The sequence below is a fragment of the Helicoverpa zea genome, chromosome 27, assembly GCF_022581195.2.
Source record: "Helicoverpa zea isolate HzStark_Cry1AcR chromosome 27, ilHelZeax1.1, whole genome shotgun sequence".
NCBI classification, from domain to species: Eukaryota; Metazoa; Arthropoda; class Insecta; order Lepidoptera; family Noctuidae; genus Helicoverpa; species Helicoverpa zea.
In genome coordinates this window covers 2,081,796-2,101,362 of record NC_061478.1, presented here as the reverse complement: position 1 = coordinate 2,101,362, position 19,567 = coordinate 2,081,796, and the positions used below count along the sequence as shown (strand labels likewise).

At 38.3% G+C, this 19,567-nt stretch overlaps 1 protein-coding gene across 4 annotated transcripts in view; it reads left to right on the top strand.

Moving 5' to 3' along the window:
- The first annotated feature begins 1,269 nt into the window (after positions 1 to 1,269).
- The window catches only part of LOC124643396 (solute carrier family 28 member 3-like), a 42,667-nt gene continuing 24,369 nt past the window's right edge, over positions 1,270 to 19,567 (top strand). Inside the window, exons 1-2 of one of the 4 annotated variants that reach the window (XM_047182378.1) lie at positions 1,270 to 1,403; positions 18,926 to 19,120. In XM_047182378.1, coding sequence (XP_047038334.1) covers positions 19,085 to 19,120 — 36 coding nt within the window. In that variant the 5' untranslated portion in view covers positions 1,270 to 1,403; positions 18,926 to 19,084. Of the gene's footprint in view, positions 1,404 to 11,978; positions 12,025 to 18,925; positions 19,121 to 19,567 lie in introns of those variants that run through there. The other 3 variants (XM_047182380.1, XM_047182379.1, XM_047182381.1) reach the window with 3 other exon arrangements.

Genomic DNA, 19,567 nt, shown 5'->3' with positions numbered 1-19,567 from the left:
AGCCTTTTCCCAACTATCTTGGGGTCGACTTCCAGTCTAGCCGGATGTAGCTGAGTACCAGTGTTTTACAAGTGTTTTGCAGTGTAGGTAGGTAGGGCTTATATCTAAAACTTTCACCCACTGTTGTGAGATAAATCATAAAATTAAGTCAGTTTTCAGCAGCCAAAGTCCGAAGTGACGGCGACATCGACGAAGCCCGGGAAAGCGTTCTAAAACTAGGTAATTACATTTGGACTGTTTCACAGTTACGTTTGTGCCCAACTTCATACCGGCAAACTTATTTGAAAAGAGCAGTAAGTAAGTACGGTAGACTGCACATCAGTGGTAACTGTCATGCACCTTTACCCAATAGTACGATTTTCCTAGAAAACTGTTACCACTGACCTGAAGTTGACTGTACGTATATCAAGGCCACAGTTCAATATGTAAGTATGTATATTAGTTCTTCCCTGTCTCCTCAAAACATTTTCCTCTACAAATGTGAAGAAAATGACGTCAAAACTTCAAGTGAGTCAAATACTTGCAATCGTCGAAAGTAAAACCTGATTCTGGCGGTCAATTTGCATTGTAATTTGAACTTCTGGGATCATCGCTAAACCCACTGTACAGTGCATACTAAACAGTCGACCGACATTTGGCCCCGAGGGATGAAAAAAATTATTCTTTAAGAAAAGTCGTGAATTTAGTCGAATATTTTAGTTGATCTGATACTGGTCAAATACCTGGTTAATATTATGTGCGCACTCCTATACTTGCATAGCCATACGTATCAAACTGTCGACCGACTAAAAAGTGCTTAGTGTGTAGAATACCCACTCTTATTGCGTTTTTTTTATGCTTTATTTCTTTAGAGACATAAAAGTTTTTATTTTGATTGCAGGAAAATGAAAACACTTTTATTGATAGGTATTTTTAATGTTTGCAAATTGCGGCTATCATTTGAACATAAAGAAAACTACACTCTTTTAACATATCCATCCCCAAACCATGTCAAGATTAACAACTTAGACCCGAGTTTATGTACAACATAAACATTCGTTTTTCTTAAAAAAACTGTTTAAGTGATTTGAAATTTGGACGTAAAAAGTCATATTAAAAAAAATAAGTTTTAAGAAATTGTTACCTTAGGTGAAATATATGTTACCTTAGGTAACAGAATACGACTGGTAATAAAATAACGCCTTATTTAATTTAATTGGCGCGTGAAATCAACTGTGTATATGTGCGATTTGTAATCGTTTTCAACTGTGTTGTAACTCTATAAAACAGTCTGACTTTACATTTGGCGGGAAACGGACGCGCGCGCCATCTTAACCACAGATAATACGAGTGTTATTTTTTTTTATAAATAAAAATCGCGGACGAAAATATTGAAAAAGAGTTTTGGATTGGTTACCAAAAAGGTTCGTTGTAATATTATTTTTTATGAGTGTGTGAGTCAATGTGGTTTTTTAATGTTATGTATTTAGGCTAAAATATAAACATGGTAGGTAAAATAGCAATATGGTGAAAGAGATTGTGGTTTAAAATTATTTGGTAGTTAAATGTTTTTCGAATTTATTGGTCATAAAGTTTTAAAAGGTAATTTTATACTCACGCTCAAAATCAACTTTTATCTTCTTTTTGCTATAAAAGTATGCAAACAAGAAATTACCTGCTTAGGCCAAACAGTGAATTTCACAAAATTAAAATTTGCCTTTATATGCTTCTTGTTTTAGAAAGAAAGAAATATTGATCTTGTTTTTGGAAAATCTAATCTATTGCCTACCAACACGAAAAAAATATGTTGAATTTCTATTTAAGTCTCAAACACAAGCAATTCACTTTATTACATCTAAGCAACGTTGCATTTTTTTTTGTAAAACCATAAACTGAGCCATTTGAACTAGCCGTTTTGCCGCGGTTTCACCCGCGTCCCGTGGGAAATACTGCCCGTAACGTAATAAAATATAGCCTATGTTACTCACAGATAATGTAGCTTTAAAATTGTAAGACTTTCTTTAAACGGTCCAATAGTTTTTGGGTTCATCTGTTACAATCAAAAATTTTTTTTTCCTCTTTATAATACTAGCGTAGATACCTATTCACTATTATATGTTATTATTTCTTCCGTCATGTGTTTACTGTGTATATAAATAGTTAAATAAATAGATAGAAAAACATTGGCTTTTCCACTTTACGTATCTGCCTATCTAATTTTATTGATTTGCATACGAAAGAAGGCGGATTCTTACTATCATAATCTAGGACCTAAGTAGGTCAATAAATTAATAAACGATATAATCCGTATAAAGATATTAGCTAGGGGTAACTTATCAGTGTATGTAGATAATCCACAATGCTTTAACTTATCTTCAACTAGCTTCTGCGATCGGTTTCACTCGCGTCCCGTGGGAACTACTGCTCGTACCGGGATAGTGTAGCTTGCCAACAGTGAAGAATTTTTCAAATGAAGAATGCCCGCTAAAGTTAAAACTGCTATTTAGATTCAATTGATATCCTATAGACACATTATAAAATTAGCTGAATTGAGCCCCTGGTACCTACTACAATTGATTTCCACACTGTTTTAATAGCCCGATCAAACTGTCGACTAAAAGATTTGTCTGTCAGTAATTTTTCCATCAAATTATACAAGAAAAAAAATACAATTGTTTTTCAATTGTTAGATGAATGAGCTTAAAAAATTAAGTCATCATCATTATCTGCCTAGCCTTTTCCCAACTATGTTGAGGTCGGCTAAAAACTACTACATTTAACTACTAAGAATCATAAATCGAGTAAATAGTACTGTTAATAGCCACAATGATTGTTTTAATTGTCAAAATGACAATGTTTTTATGCATTTTTTGTATAATTACAGCTGAGTAACTAACGAAGTAATTTATCGGTAATAATTCATTAAGGACGTAAAAATAGAAGATGGCACAGTAGTTATTTATACTATCATCTTCCGAGCCTTTTTCCAAACTATGTTGGGGTCGGCTTCCAGTCTAACCGGATTCAGCTGAGTACCAGTGCTTTACAAGGAGCGACTGCCCTATCTGACCTCCTCAACCCAGTTACCCGGGCAACCCAATACCCCTTGGTAGACTGATGTCAGACTTACTGGCTTCTGACTACCCGTAACGTGTCGGGAAAAAGCTCGGAAAAGAACTCGGAGTATGATGATGAGGAAAGTACGTTATTTCTAATAAGGGACATTAAACACACAACATAGTCTTCCTAATAAAACCTTCACCTTTTTTTTCATAGACATACCTTAATCATCGATCACACAATCATCGATTTTAAGGAAATTCCATGTTTTTTAAACATAAGTCAACGTGCGATGCAACAGGAAAATAGCATTCTCAGTACAGTCAGACACCTGGTCATGTCAAGTATTTATTATAATAAAATTGTTGTTAACTGTACCTCCGAGCGTAAGTCGGGTTCCGTGTATATTTATAGAGGTATTGTAGGTATTATAAAAGCGTAATATTATGGGAACGTAGGTGTTTTTTAAAATAAATATTATTGCAGTGGTATTTTTTATTATTTTATATTAATAGGAATATTTACAAAGGTTATTGCACTTATGTGTACCTATCTAGTATACCTACGAAACTATTGTAAACTATGTTTTAGTTTGTGAGATTTTGAGCTTTTATTTAATTTTTAATAACGATATTAAGTACGCAGTTATTGAGGTTTGGGATTATCTGTTACATAGAACTTAATTTTGGTGTTCACAAAAGACAGACTCTTTACAGAGTTTCCGTAAGTAAGGAAGTATGTGGTTTGGTACTTACAGGATAAAAATTATAACGTTAATTTCGTTCTCCAAACAAAAGGTTTCATTTATTAACCGAAGGAGCTCTAAAACATGGTAATTTTCTCATCAGGCCATTCGGGAACAACTTTTTTGCGTCATTTAAACTGGTCCGCAAGTATTTTGAGAGTTTTTGAAGTAATTTGGTAACTTGTTTGAGAAAGGAGCTTGCGTGTGGGTCCTGTATTCGATTCCCTGATTGTTAAAGTAAAAAAGGAGAAATAAAAGTTCATTCCTTCTAATATATTTCCATTATATAGGAAGTAAAAGAATATATGTCTGTTTGTCTGTCTGTTACGTTCCTAACCTATTTGTAAATATGTAACAGTTTAGAGTCTATCTGAGTACCAAACTTTTGGGCACGCCACCATCGTGGCGGTAAGTCCCCTCTTTGAGGAGTGGCTCGGGAGGAGTCACGGCGCCCTCACGTACCGCATGACGCAGGTCCTCACCGGACACGGTTGTTTCGGGAGGTACCTGCACCGCATCGGTCGTGAGGAGGCGCCCGGGTGTCACCATTGTGCGGACAGCCCCGAGGACACGGTGGACCACACAGTCCAGGTGTGCCCCGCATGGGAAGGGCACCGCCGGGTCCTCGTCGAGGCTTTGGGCGGCGGCGACCTCTCGCGTCCGGCCCTGGTTCAGGCCATGGTCCGGGGCGAGAGGGAATGGGATGCCGTCGCCTCCTTCTGCGAAACGGTCATGCTCGAGAAGGAGGAGGCGGAACGCCAGAGAGTTCGCACCTCTCATCCCGGCCGCCGCGCTGGACCAGGTAGACACCATGGGCGCCGGGTGTCGCGAGATGACTCCCGGCCACCGTAGGCGTGGGTCTGTGGGCGGTGAGTTCGGGTGGCTCATCGTCCCTCTGTCTTCCTAGACGACAGACCCGTGTCGACGGCGCGCGTTGTTCCACGCGCTCCTCAAAGAGACAGCAACCCCAGCGGGGCCCAGCAGGGCCAAGGCCTGCCGGGGCTGCGGGTTGTTCGAAAGAGATACCGCGGCCCTGGTACATAAAAGGCCTATGACGGAACACGACGATTTTAGTCAGTAAGAGTCTGACACTCCCTCACCGCTGCTAACCCACAGCGGGAGGGGTCATTTGATGATTTTACGTCGATAAAAAAAAAAAAAAAAAAAAAAAAAAAGTACCAAACTTTTGTATTTACAAAAGTGAAAGACTTCTTTTATCTGTGTGTGGGAAGTGGTTTCCAAGGGAGGATCCTGCCGGGGCTGCGGGTTGTTCGAAAGAGTTACCGCGGCCCTGGTACATAAAAGGCCTATGACGGAACACGATGGTTTTTAGTCAGTCAGTAAGAGTCTGACACTCCCTCACCGCTGTTACGTAGATTGTAAACAGTTCTGTATCGGATTTCAACAATAAAGGCTTTTTATTTTATACTAGCTTCTGCCCGCGACTTCGTACGCGGATCCTGTCCCTTATGCCAGCGACTACGGGGTCAGCAAAATCAAAGATCTGAATAGTCTGATATTGAATTTTAAGGGCCCGTTGACTTGAAAACAACGGAATACGCATAACCATTAGAAACGTTCCATATATTTAATTTTTGTACTTTAACGGCAAAAGCACAGCAGACTAAACAAAACGCTGAGAACTGAACCGCAATAGACGTGACCATAGGGATAAAAGTAGTGATTCTAATTAGTCCGCGTAAAAAAACATTAAATAGATGACAAAGTCGTGGTGGTTTAGTGGGTAGAGAACCAATCTCTCAAGTATGAGCGTGCGTCTTTGATTCCAGGTCTGGCAAGTGCCTGCCAATGCAACTTTTCTAAGTTCGTATGTACTTTCTACGTATATTTTGGATACCAATGACCGTTATTTGGAGGGGATGTTAAACTGTAGGTTCCGGCTGTCATTGAACATTCTTGGCAGTCGTTATGGGTAGTCAGAAGCCAGTAAGTCTTACCAAGGGGTGTTGGGTTGAGCGGGTAACCGGTTTGTGGACGTCAGATAGGCAGTCGCTCCTTGTAAATACTGGTACTCAGTTGCATCGTGACTGGAAGTCGACCCTAACATAATTGGGACAAAGGCTCTTGAGATAATAACGACAATAATAATGAGATATAGGCACTGCAGGACATCTGAGGCTGATGACGGGGAGTAGCGACCCCGCGGGGCTATATATACTGAGTTCTCCAGGGAGAGTATACTGTCCCCCATCTCCGGCCGGTCGGAGTGAACTATGACGGGGGTAGGTCTCACGCCTCTGGCTTGGCTTGGCCGTCCAGCGTGGAGTCGCTAGAGCAGGATTAGTAGCCCTGCTCGGAGGGTAGGTGCCTCATGGTAAGCACAGGGAGCGCGTAATCTGCGTTTAAAGTCCGCCGAGGTGTCCTCACCCTTCAGCCGCTCATGTCCCTGTTGCCCTCTTGTTGCTATTCAGTGACTGGTTCCCGGGGGCCCAGTAAGTGAGGTGGCGAGTCTCCACCTGCCATTTTTACATGTACCTAATACATTGTCATCCACTAATATCCCATCACAATAGCCCAAGTAGTTTTCCTCCATAGTTAGCAATAGTTTAGCACAGTACCGGGGATTGTCTTTTTTTTTAACGACGTCCACCGGGGATTGTCCTTGGGTTCATTTTTATAGTGTTTAAAGGGATAATCGTCGGTTTTGTCATTTGTGTCACCATTTCATTAAAGTTGTCTCAAAAGGGCTTCAGCGTGTTGGCTTCGGCCCCACGTTTGCCTCCCAAAAATTCGGAACTTTGTAGTCCCGAGGTCTGGAAGAGACATACAAAATAATAATGAGATATAATAATGTTGTTGTATCTTCGTTATTATTTGTTTGTGAGAGAGAGAAAAAAAATACGTGTCCATTATTTTAGGGTTATCTTAAAGACGGACTAATTACTTTTTTTGATTCACCATACCTATTTCATAACATTAATTTCTATACATTTCAAGTGTAGTATTGCTCTTGAAGTTCCACATCAGGTGTTCCAGATCTTCGATGTTTATATGTACGTCAATAGAGAGTGCTTATCAGATTGAACCACTTTTGCTAAAACGTCATATCTTCATATGCTATAGTCTAGCTGGGCTCCTGGAGTTCCACATCAGGTGTTTTAGAGAGTGCTTATCAGATTGAACAACTTTTGCTAAAACGTCATACCTCTATATGCTATAGTCTAGCTGGGCCCCTGGAGTTCCACATCAGGTGTTTTAGATCTTCAATTTATATAAGTCAATAGAAAGTGCTTATCAAATTGAACAACTTTTGCTAAAACGTCATACCTGTATATGGTACAGAGAAGCTGGGCTCTTGGGGTTCCACATCAGGTGTTCCAGATCTTAAAATTTATTATCTCAACTGAAAATGCTCATCACAAGAAACAATTTTTGCCATGGCACCATTTTTGTATCTCTTATAGTTTTGTTGGTCTGTTGGTGGTCTGCATCAGGTCTTCAAGTTTCGAAGATAAATTATAGCCTATATGTTGACCAGGCTTAATACTGATACAACAAAGAAAAAATCATTGAAATCCGTCCAGTAGTTCCGAAGATTAGCGTGTACAAACAAACAGACATACAGACATACAGACATACAGACATACAGACAGAATTTTTTTTTTGGATTTGTGCTCCATCACTGTTTCTAAACCCCACTCAATTATTATTTTTTTAATATATTCAATGTACAGACACAGTTTTTTTACAGATTTATTATATGTATAGATATTTGTATCTAATTAGTATAAGGCACTTAAAGCCCCGGGTTACTGGGTTGAGGTGGTCAGATTGGGAAGTCGCTCCTTGTAAAGCGCTGGTACTCAGCTGCATCCAGTTAGACTGGAAGCCAACCCCAACATAGTTGAGAAAAAGGCTCAAAGGATGATGAATATAAGGCCTTTAAATTAACAAGGGTGTAATTAACTAAGAGTTTACGTAAAAAGAACTGTTATAGTTCGGCCATTCAGAGAATGCGTTCCTGACACGTCGCGATTGAACTGACTGAATTATAACATTCATTGATTATTGATATAATAATGTTGTTTTAATGCTCCTCAATTGTTAAAACGGTAAACAACCAGCAAAAATATTTTTATCGTAACTGCAACGCCATTGCAAAGTTACGTCGTCAGTTCAATCGCGACGTGTCAGGAACGCATTCTCTGAATGGCCGAACTTTAGTGAATAAGAAATCGTAAACCTATGTAGGTATAGTTTCAGAAAAGTTATGGTACTTATTAAGTACCTTATTGTTTTTCGCATAATTAGTGATACATAAAGTTATTCAATAACCCACAAATTGTTATTTACGTCTTTTCATTGTGATCAAACTCCGTAACTAATTACATACAGGGTGTCCAGTAAATAGCACGACATACTGCAGGGGGTGATAGCTTGGGTCACTACCTATCAATACAACACAATATTATATTGTGCCCCCTGCAATATGTCTTGCTATTTACTGCACACCCTGTATGTACTTACCTTTGTTAATACATAACATACATGACGTTAAACTTGTCGGTACATTGAATGAGCCCTTACCACGGAGGAAGGAAAGATAACGGAGATGCCATAAGGAAAGTAGGCCAGGTGCTTTCTTCTAGGTCAAATTTGTACGGTGGGCATGACCGAAACGATCAGTTTCGAGTGAACTTACGAGGCGTTTGGGGATCTTTGAGACATCTGTCAACGATTTTTGGTATTACAAAAAATGGTCGGGCCCAAAGGCGTATAAGGGCAAAGACAGCAACGTTCCTCGTCCCCCGAACACCCGCATTTTAACGCGTTACTTTTTTGGGAGATTGTGCGTTATGACATCTCCGCTAGTCATTTTGTTCTCCGTCGTACAGTCAACTGCAGGTCAGAGGTAACAGTTTTATAGGAAAATCGTACTTATTGCTATTGAGTTAAGGTGCATGACAGTTACCACTGATGTGCAGTGTACTGTACATAAATACATGACGTTTAACTTGTCCTTACATTGAATGAGCCCATTCATTTTACTACATTGTCCCCATGCCATAACGTCTGCGTGCGCGCAGATCAATTGCTATTGATAATATTTTAGAGACAATTTACGACGTGTGATGTAGGTACTTACTTACTTTATTTTTAAGAGAGCATCCATGCAGTTTTTTAGATGTTATGGTGGTGGCCTACTGGAAAAGAACTGGCCCCTCAAGTTTGAGGGTGTGGGTTCATTCCAGTTAAGGAAAGTACCAATTCAACTTTTCTAAGTTTGTATGTACTTTTTAAGTATATCTTGGACATCGATGGCAAAAAAAGGTGAAGGAAAACATCTCGAGGAAACCTGGACTATAAAGTCTGAAATCACCAACCCGCATTGAGCAAGCGTGGTGATTAATGCTCAATCCTTCTACGTGTGAGAGGAGGCCGCAGCCCAGAAGTGGGATGATAAAAAAGCTATGACGAATGTGACGATTCACATATATATAATTTATTTTTAAGGTTATTCTTTAAAAGCCGAATGAAGTTCTTAGACCCAAAGTTGGCTATTTTTATTTACCAGTGTCGGAATGTCGACCCTATACCTGATCTCTCTCCGGTGGTGTCGGATTGTCGTCCCATCGTGCTATGAGAGTGAAGGAATAGAGAGTGCACCTGTGTCCAAGCAAATTCTTGTGCACTATAATATGTTCTAAGCATCTGGCTGATGTCCTTATACATGCATGAGAAAAACACTTATTGGTCTTGACACCATTATTAGATACCTATATACTCTAAAAACATTTTGGCAGCAACAGAAATGGATTGCTGGGCCCCAAATATAGATATTGCTCTGTTTACAACTTCTACACTGACTTACTCACCATATAGATGTTCCTCAATCGCGTGACACTCCATTTGACTCCCCAGTCTTCCGCCCACGTTTCCACGAAGGCTTTGACCGTCACTATGACCACACAAGTTGACCTACAACTGACGAATGCCGACCCTGACCTCCGCCTCGATTGAGTAACTTGCACTCAACAGTGCGAAACGAATTGTTAAATAATATTGTCGTAACAGCCTGACTCATCACGACATTTTTGACGATAAAAATATTTACTTTTTGTAAGGTTATTGTTAAAAAATTTCCGTTAAGCGGTTTCACCTGCATCCCGTGGAAATTACTCTACGCATCTGTATAAAATGTAGCAATATAGCCTTCTCCGATAAATGGGCTATGTATGAGATAATACTGAAAGAATTTTTAGGAGTTTCTTAGCAAGCAAAGAAACTCTTCAGCTTTATAAAAACTACTTACTTGGTGTTTTTCGCGGGTTCACTCGCTTCCCGGGGTAACTGCTTCCTGTGCCCGGATGAAACATTTGTTACTCGGGAATAGTGTAACTTTCCAAGCCTTTGGGGTAGACATGGGAAAAACGTATCATTGAAAAGAAAAGATTGATATGTATCTTTTGATCACTGGGATATGTATCACTCTTTTGTATCTCTATATCTTTTCGAATCCGTGAGTGACATTGTACTGTTGCTCAGAGTGACTCGCTTCGTTCAATTCAATCCAATGTATCACTAAATCAGTACGAACTAAGAGTGATAGATTCGTTTAGGATAGATAGATTCGTATATCAGTTTATAATATTTTTAAGTTTATTTTTTTTTATTTTTAAGTTTCTATTTTTCATTTTAAATTTAAGTTTACGATTTATGTAATTGGCTGTTAAAGCCGTGTAAATCGAATAAATAAATAAAAATAATGGTCAAACACTTATTCTCGGTATCGAGAAAGTAAGACAGAACATTCTAAGTAGGGAAGTGCGAAAGAGATGTCTGGACTTTCCAATGAGAAACCGTGACGCCAGCCGCTCAACGCTGTGTGTGCGAGTGCATCACAGATACAAACGGACGACGGATTGAATGAGTTGTTAAAGATACACTGATACATTCGGATTTGAACTGATACAAAGAGTGAGTGATAAGAACGGAAAGATACATATCTTTTTTATCTATCACTCCTGAGTTACCCATCTCTACTTTGGGGTGTAAACAAACAAACAAAAAAATCAATTCCATACATTTGCACAGATTCAAATAGTTTTTCCATTTTAAAGGCTCGCCCTAATTAATGCATCTTTACAGAAGGATAAAACTAGTTTTTTTTTATCTTATCTAACACGTGAAAAAAACTCGGATAAAGTAGAACATTATTAAAATAATTTAAAGAACTTACAGCAGTACTTATCTGATAAAAAACATATTTGTTCTCGATTGATTGTTTTCCAATTCGATTCACGTTGTTCAAATTGCTGTGATATCGATATGTTTATAGTTTACATGTGAAAACTGTTTGTTTTCAAGATACGATATGATAGATTTTATATTTTTATGTATGTAAATAAAATTTTTACGCGAGAGGAAATATGTCATACCAAGGGGTATTAGGTTGCCCGGGTAACTGGGTTGACATTGTAAAGCACTGGTACTCAGCTGCATCCGGTTAGACTGGAAGCCGACCCCAACATAGTCGGGAAAAGGCTCGGAAGATGATGATGATGATCAGAGAAAAAATCGTTTTAAATAGTGGGATAGATACCTAGATATATTTTGTGAAAATGAGGCTTGTGAATTTTTTGTACTATATTTTCTAACTAGCCATTTTCTCACGGTTTCAACCACATCCCGTGGGAACTACTAATAAAATATAGCCTACGTTTCTTGGGAAGAGTCTAGCTTTCCAACATTGAAATATTTTTACAAACAAAAAAATGTTTCCTCTTTATTATATTAGTATAGATTAGCTGTTCCACAAGAGTTCTGAGAGAACTACTTTCCGCACCAGGATAGAAGGTAGCTCATATTCACATATCCTACGACTACTTTCGGCACGCGCGTAGAAAGTAACCCATGTCATTTCCCAGTCTCTATGTGTACCTAAGTACCTACTTATCTTTTATTATCTTTAAAGATTGTTGTAACAACAACAATGTTCTAATTTTTGATTAATTTTAGGTACGTTTGTATATTATTTGAAAAAAATAAATTCTTTATACATTTCGAGGTCATTAGCCTCAACCACACGGAACCCTAAACCATCGACAGTTTCGTCAAACTTTTCGTCATACAATTTACGATTATAATCCTGCAAATTAGCAATGTACCGATGAGTAGTCAGAAGGCATACCATGCTGTTATCTTATTTAAATTAAGATGATAACAACTGCGTATCTTACCTCAGTTTATAATCAACCAGATAGGACAACGGTATGTATGTATGTACAATTCAGTTGTTTTATTAACCTAAACATACCAAATATGGACTTAAATGTAAAGAAAATAAAGTCATTTCTTCAATTTTTGACTGTATTGGTGAATCGAAATATTTATTTTCAAGTTTAGAGTGATTTTTGTAAAGAAAACTGCAGAAATTAAAATAATTGGCTGTAAGAAGTGTTGTTGTGAAAAACTGTTCTAATTAGGCTTGTAATAAAAGGTGTTCTACGTTCTAAAATCTAAAGGAAAATTTAAGTCAAACAAAGTGCTTATCTAAGAAAAATATGTGTGTTTTCGTCTTTAAATAATAAGTTTGTTTGAAAAAATTGGAATAACACAAGATGATAAATCAGACAAGGAAATATGAACCTTTTTTTGTTGTAACTCGCTAATTTCAAGAACTATTTGACCGATTTGTAAAATTCTTTCAGTGTTAGATAGCCCATTTACTGAGGTAGGCTTTAGGATTCTTTTTATATACGGGTGCCCACAAAATGTAGGTGAAACCGCTGACAGGAGTTACCTAATCCTACTTATATTATAAATGTGAAAGTTTGTGAGAATGTATGGATGTATGTTTGTTATTCAATCACGCAAAAACGGCTGGACCGATTTGATTGAAATTTGGTATGTAGATAGGTGATACCCTGGATTAACACATAGGCTACTTTTTATTAACATACCACGCGGGCGAAGCCGCTGGCGGAAGCTAGTTCTATAATATGTGTAATTCAGCATGACTATGACATTTCAAAAAAGAAATCAACCTACATAATGTTATGAATTTGAATGGGCAAACACAAACGAAGGAGTTTTGTAATCATTTTCATTGTTTTTCTGCGTTTTCATTATGTTTTTAACCCAAATTGTGTTTTCAATTATTATTTTTTACCAAAGGTGATGGTCCAAAAATGTATGGACCAAAAACCCAGAGTCGATTTAGACAAATCAGGTATCAATAGCTTTATTAAAATGCACAATTTACCCCACCGAAAAAATTATGCCCATATCCATGGGATATAAAAGTTATAGGCTAACAAAGTATATTAGAAAAGTCATGAATAACTGGTTATTTTTACCAGTTTTTGCAACAGCAATATATTAATAATGAATAACTTGTTATTTTTATCAGTTTTTTCAACAGCAATCTATACTAATATTATAAAGCTGAAGAGTTTGTTTGTTTGTTTGTTTGAACGCGCTAATCTCAGGAACTAATGGTCCGATTTAAACAATTTTTTCGGTGTTAGATAGCCCATTTATCGAGGAAGGCTATAGGCTACTATCTTAGGAAGGCTATAGGCTATAGGCTTTTTATCCGGGTTCGTGCAGAGGTTCCCACGAGATGCGGGTGAAGCCGCTGGCAGAAGCTAGTATATTAATAATAAGTTAGCAATAGTTTAGCACAGAACCGAGGATAGTTGCATATGATCGCTAGTTATATTTATTATTGTCCTATGATTATTATTTTGTATGTCTCTAACTGACCACGGGACTATGGAGTCCCGGATTTTTGGAAGGCGAACGTGGGGCCGAAGCCAACACGCTGAAGCCCTTTTGAGACAACTTTCATGAAATGGTGACACAAAACCGACGATTATCCCTTTATACACTATAGAAATGTACCCAAGGACAATCCCCGGTTCTGTGCTAAACTATTGCTAATTGTGGATGAAAACTACTTGGGCTATTGTGATGGGATGCTAATGGACTAGGAATGGGGGAACTACGGGAACTATGGCACCTGCCTATAACAATGTTTGCACACGTAAAAATGGCAGGTGGAGACTCGCCACCTCACTAACTGGGCCTCCAAAAAAAAGTCGCTAAATCGCAACAAGAGGGCAACAGGGACATGAGCGGCTGAAGGGTGAGGATACCTCGGCGGACTTTAAACGCAGATTACGCGCTCCCTGTGGGTCCAGCATCACCGGCCCACTCGCCACTTACCACGAGGCACCTACCCTCCGAGCGGGCTGCTAACCCTACTCTAGCGACTCCACTCTGACCGGCCGATGAAGGCAAGCCAAGAGGCGGGAGACCTATCCCCCGTCATGCTTCACTCCGGCAAGCCGGAGGTGGGGGACAGTATACTCTCCCTGGAGCACTCGGATATATAGCCCCGCGGGGTCGCTACTCCCCGTCATCGGCCTCAGATGCCCTGCGGGGCTGATTATTATTATTAATATAATGCTGTTGAAAAAACTGGGAAAAATAATAAGTTATTCACGATTTTTCCATATATACTTTGTTCGTCTATAACTCATATACCCCATGGATATGGGCAATTTTTTTTTCGGTGGGGTAAATTGTGCATTTTAATAAAGCTATTGATACCTAATTTGTCTGAATCGACTTTGGGTTTTTTTTGGACCATCGCTTTTATTTTTTTCTCTTAGAGCTTCAGCGCGCTGTAGACAGTTGACAGTTGACCCGATCGTAATTTTTTTTCTTAAAAATATCTTGATTCCAAACAAAGTTTTCAGTCGGTCTGATACCGGCTAAATACCTGATCTTTGTAATGTGATGTGCGTACTATTTGTAATCTTTATACTGATTTATGAGATCAAACAAACCATCAGCCGACAAAAAAATTGCAGTGCGCGAGTTCTATTAAATTTTTCGCAAATTATTATTTAAAAACCGGCCAAGTGCGAGTCGGACTCGCACACGTAGAGTACCGAACATATGCAAAAATGATCAAAAAAATCAAGTTTGTTGTAGGTATGGGAGCCCCTCGAAATATTTATTTTATTCTAGTTTTCAGTATTTGTTGTTATAGCGGCACCAGAAATACATGATCTGTGAAAATTTCAACTCTCTAACTAAGGTAAACGTACCAATACTCGTCGGATTTCGGAAATCACTGACTTTGAAGCGCTACTGTGTGTTAAATATTCAATAGAAAATGAAAATTTTTGCATGACGTGATAGAGTATTTATTCGTTATTCTAAGTAACTATGTTTTTTTAATAATTTTAATGGGTTTATATACTTATTAAGGCAAAAGTAAAAAAAGGGCGATTTGTACCAATAGTCGTCTGATTTGTACGGATACTCGTCAAATATTCCCAGTACTCGTCAACTTTTAATGCTAATGTGAACTCTCTGCTCTTGAACATAAAGTTCAAGTTAAGTACATTTTTTTGTGCTTGAATTTGTTAAGCGTACTTGTACCTTTGAAACATTAGTTAGTAGATAGATAAAAGACCAAATCCCTATTTAGAATAGCAGGTCATAATCTGTTAGAAGAGCAGGTATTCAATAAAACAGATACATAGTTGCATTTTAATTTATATTCCTATCCATCAAACGCAGTCACAAAATCAGTCTATAAAATATATGTTGTATTTCTTAATCATAATAACCATGCAGTCATGTGCATTGTAGCACGAGTAAAATAAATTACTATTAAAATATTTAAATTGTAAAATAAAATAATTAGTTTTCACAAAAAATAAAAGCCACATTCATTTATATAGCTTTCCGCGAAATAATTACTAACATTCATAAATATGCAGGTAAGGTTATCATTCATCAAAACTTCTGAACTGCTTAGCACATGCTTAGTACGATTTGCAAAAATCTCTATAGATAGTTCAAACTGTCTTAAAGGTATCAATCAAAAAAAATATATGATTAGGTACAACTAAGCGTTCAAACCCAATAATAATAATATCTAATAAGCCTGATATAGTGGTGATAGATCGATTAGCGCGCCGCGCGATGATAGTCGATGTCGCCGTCCCGCATGACGAGAACCTCGTGAAAGCTGAGAAAGAGAAACAAATAAAATATCTTGACTTAGCGCACGAGGTTGTCGCCATGTGGGATGTCGACACGGCTGTTATTGTGCCGATTGTCATTACGGCCAATGGTCTAATAGCCAAGAGCCTCGACGAACACCTCAGGAGGCTCTCGTTGGGCGGCTGGATCAAGGGACTGATTCAGAAGGCAGTACTCCTTGATACGGCACGTATTGTGAGGAGGTTTCTGTCTCTGGGACCCTAACCACCGGTACCTTGGACCCTGTGCCCGATATCGGTGGCAACCTATTTTTTATATTTTTAAATGTTTTTTATTTTTATATTTAATATTTAAAAATGTAAATAATATGTTTGAAAATAAATAAATGTCAAGAAAATATCTAATAAGCCCCGCAGGGCATCTGAGGTGGATGACGGGGAGTAGCGACCCCGCGAGGCTATATATACCGAGTGCTCCAGGGAGAGTATACTGTCCCCCATCTCCGGCCTGCCGGAGTGAAGCATGACGAGGGATAGATCTCCCGCCTCTTGGCTTGCCTCATTGGCCGACCAGAGTGGAGTCGCTAGAGCAAGGTTAGCAGCCCTGCTCGGAGAGTAGGTGCCTCGTGGTAAGTGGCGAGTAGGCCGGTGATGCTGGACCCACAGGGAGCGCATGCTTTGCGTTTAAAGTCCGCCGAGGTATCCTCACCCTTCAGCCGCCCATGTCCCTATTGCCCTCAGGTTGCTATTCAGTGACTGATTCCCGGGGGCCCAGTAATTGAGCTGGCGAGCCCCACCTGCCATTTTAACATGTATTTCATACATTGTCACCGGCAAGTGCAAAAGTTCCTCATCACCATCATCCTTCGAGCCTTTTTTCCCAACTATGTTGGGGTCGACTTCCAGTCTAACCGAATTCAGCTGAGTACCAGTGCCTTACAAGAAGCGACTGCCTATCTGACCTCCTCAACCCAGTTACCCGGGCAACCCGATACCCCATGGTTAGACTGGTGTCAGCCTTACTGGCTTCTGACTACCCGTAACGACTGCCAAGGATGTTCAATGACAGCCGGGAACTACAGTTTAACATGCAATCCGAAACACAGTCATTGGTGTCATAGGTACATACAAACTTAGAAAAGTTGCATTGGTACTTGCCTGACCTGGAATCGAACCCGCGCCCTCATTCTTGAGAGGTTGATTCTTTGCCCACCAGGCCACCACGAATATTTTTCCAGGTGCCATAGGTCCTATAGTTTCCTATATCCTAATCCACTAACATCAAAACGCAATAGCCCAAGTAGTTTTCCTCCACAGTTACCTAGCAATTAAATAGTTTAGCGCAGAACCGGGGATTGCCCTTGGGTTCATTTCTATAGTATATTTTATACAGGGATAATCGTCGGATTGTGTCACCTTTTCATTAAAGTTGTCTCAAAAGGGCGTTTTAAATTTTCTTGCTGCATCTGATGTTGTGTGTGGCCCCTTGATTTACAGCTTTTATGAATTTTCAAAGGCCCTCTTGCTTGTAGTTTCTTTCAGTCATGATCTGCTATTAAAATTACGATCATGCAATCACTAAATACATACAATTTTAAATAAAAAAATCTTACTTAAGATTACTCTTTACCCATCAATATCGAATACGACAAGCAAAGAAGTGACAGCGATGGAAGCTATGTCATCTTAGTTTTAAAACTGATTTTAATATTTTTTGCGTCAAAACTAGTTAGGGACGTTAGGGAGACGCGGTACAATACGCGTGACGACATGCAGTTATTTCGAACAAAAAGCATAGTGTATAGTTATCGGCACCAATCTTGAGCTCTGACCTACATCTGCGCAGAAGTGATTTATTAGCAAAGAACCAATCCCGAGTGACGGCTATGACGCGATGCACTGCGGGCCAATCACCGCTTTAACCCGCCCCCGCGCCTCACTTCATACCACAAAAGGGACCCAATAAATTACTTCTTCACAGGCGAAGGTCAGAGCTCAAGATTCGTGCCGATAACTATAAGAACAGTCAATTTTTGCTTGCCACAAATTGTAATCCAAGCGTAGTAGAAACAAAGGCTAGTGCTAGAGTTACTTGTACCCAAAGCATTAGATCTTAATCGAATGGCGGAGGCCTACAGCAGCTAATATATACCTAAAAAACACTCGTAGAAAGTGCATACTTATAGAAAACAGGGGATTTAACCATTAAGAAACATATGAATTGAATTGAATAACATGACTGTGTACGTGTATCTAGAACCAGCAGAGTAAAATTTACCCCTAAGAAAAAGCTTAAAAGAAACTCAGTTTTATGAACAAATTTAGTCTAAATCTTAAATATGTTTGTTCTAGACAGTTAACAATTTTGTAAAAGTCCCGATATTCGCTGTTTATTTGCATTTTGTACTGTAAAACACAAAATATCCTCATTATGACGAGTTTAGGTGCAACTTTCGAGCATGTCCCAGTAGTCGTCATAATAATTGTAAAATTGACGGGTTTTGGGTCAAATCGGAGTTTTAAAGTACCAATAGATGTCACATTAAAAAAATATATCTTCTATGTTAAAAGTATTCCAAATTGCATATTACATCGTTAGCAAATAAACTTAACTATCTAATTAAACAAAGAAACATACCACAGAATCCACTGGATTTATGTAAATCAAAACACAAAACCACGTGCTGAGTTTCACTTTTGACAGCTGAACTTCACGAAAAAACGATTTTGTTAGGGCACACACGTTTAAAATAACATATCTTAGAAGCCGTGACTGTTAAAACCCCGTATTGTTATTTCAATTGTGCAATATAATATCAACAATATGTTTACATATAAACCGGCCCATTTTAAGTTCAGTAGAAAAAAATAATAAATGTTTTTAGATTAATTGACGACTATTGGGGCATGACGACTTCACCCGCGTTTACCTTATTATGGTTCATGAGATACAGCCTGGTGACAGACGGACGGAAGGACGGACGGACTGACAGAGGAGCGAAAACAATAGGGTCCTGTTTTACCCTTCGGGTACGGAACCCTAAAAATCAAACTTTACACCAAAACTATTTCTTTTTAAACTTAATAAATATGAGTAAAATAAAAATTTTAATCGTCGAAACTTTTCTAAAAACATGTTTTTTTTTGTTTTCAGATAAAATGGTGCAGATCAAGTTAAAAAAAAAATCCGTAACCAGAAGATATTTCGTGCATTTATAAACAGAATTTAAATTGAACAGTTATTTATTTATTATTTATTAAACGAGTGATATTTAATTCTAGTCAAACTATTTATTTAAGTTAATAAGAAAATATGGAAAATAACGACCCTGAAGCGAAACTTGCCGAGGTAAGTGTATTTTTATTATTTCACCTAACTTTTTAACCATGTTTTGAGAAAAAGTGGCGCACTGGTCACAAAACCTTTATTTTAGAAGAATTTTCAAATCGCTTCAGTAATTACAGACAAACAAACAAAAAATACAAGCGTATTTTATATATTTTAGTTTGTAGAAGTTTGGAAATATAGTTCGTATTAACTGTGCGTCAAAAAAATATTTCTATGATAAATAAAAAATAGGTTTTACCTATTTATAATGTTAGTAGCCTACTAATAGAATGAGATATAAGTAGATAAATTAGTTTTGATTTCAAAGGGAAGAACCGGAGAATATTTTTTTGTTGCTAAATACTTTTTTAACAATAATTAGCATACGTAGATAGATACGTACTGATAATTATCCTAATCTTCGTTTATAATAGCTGAAGTGATGTGATGTTATCTATCTGTTATCAA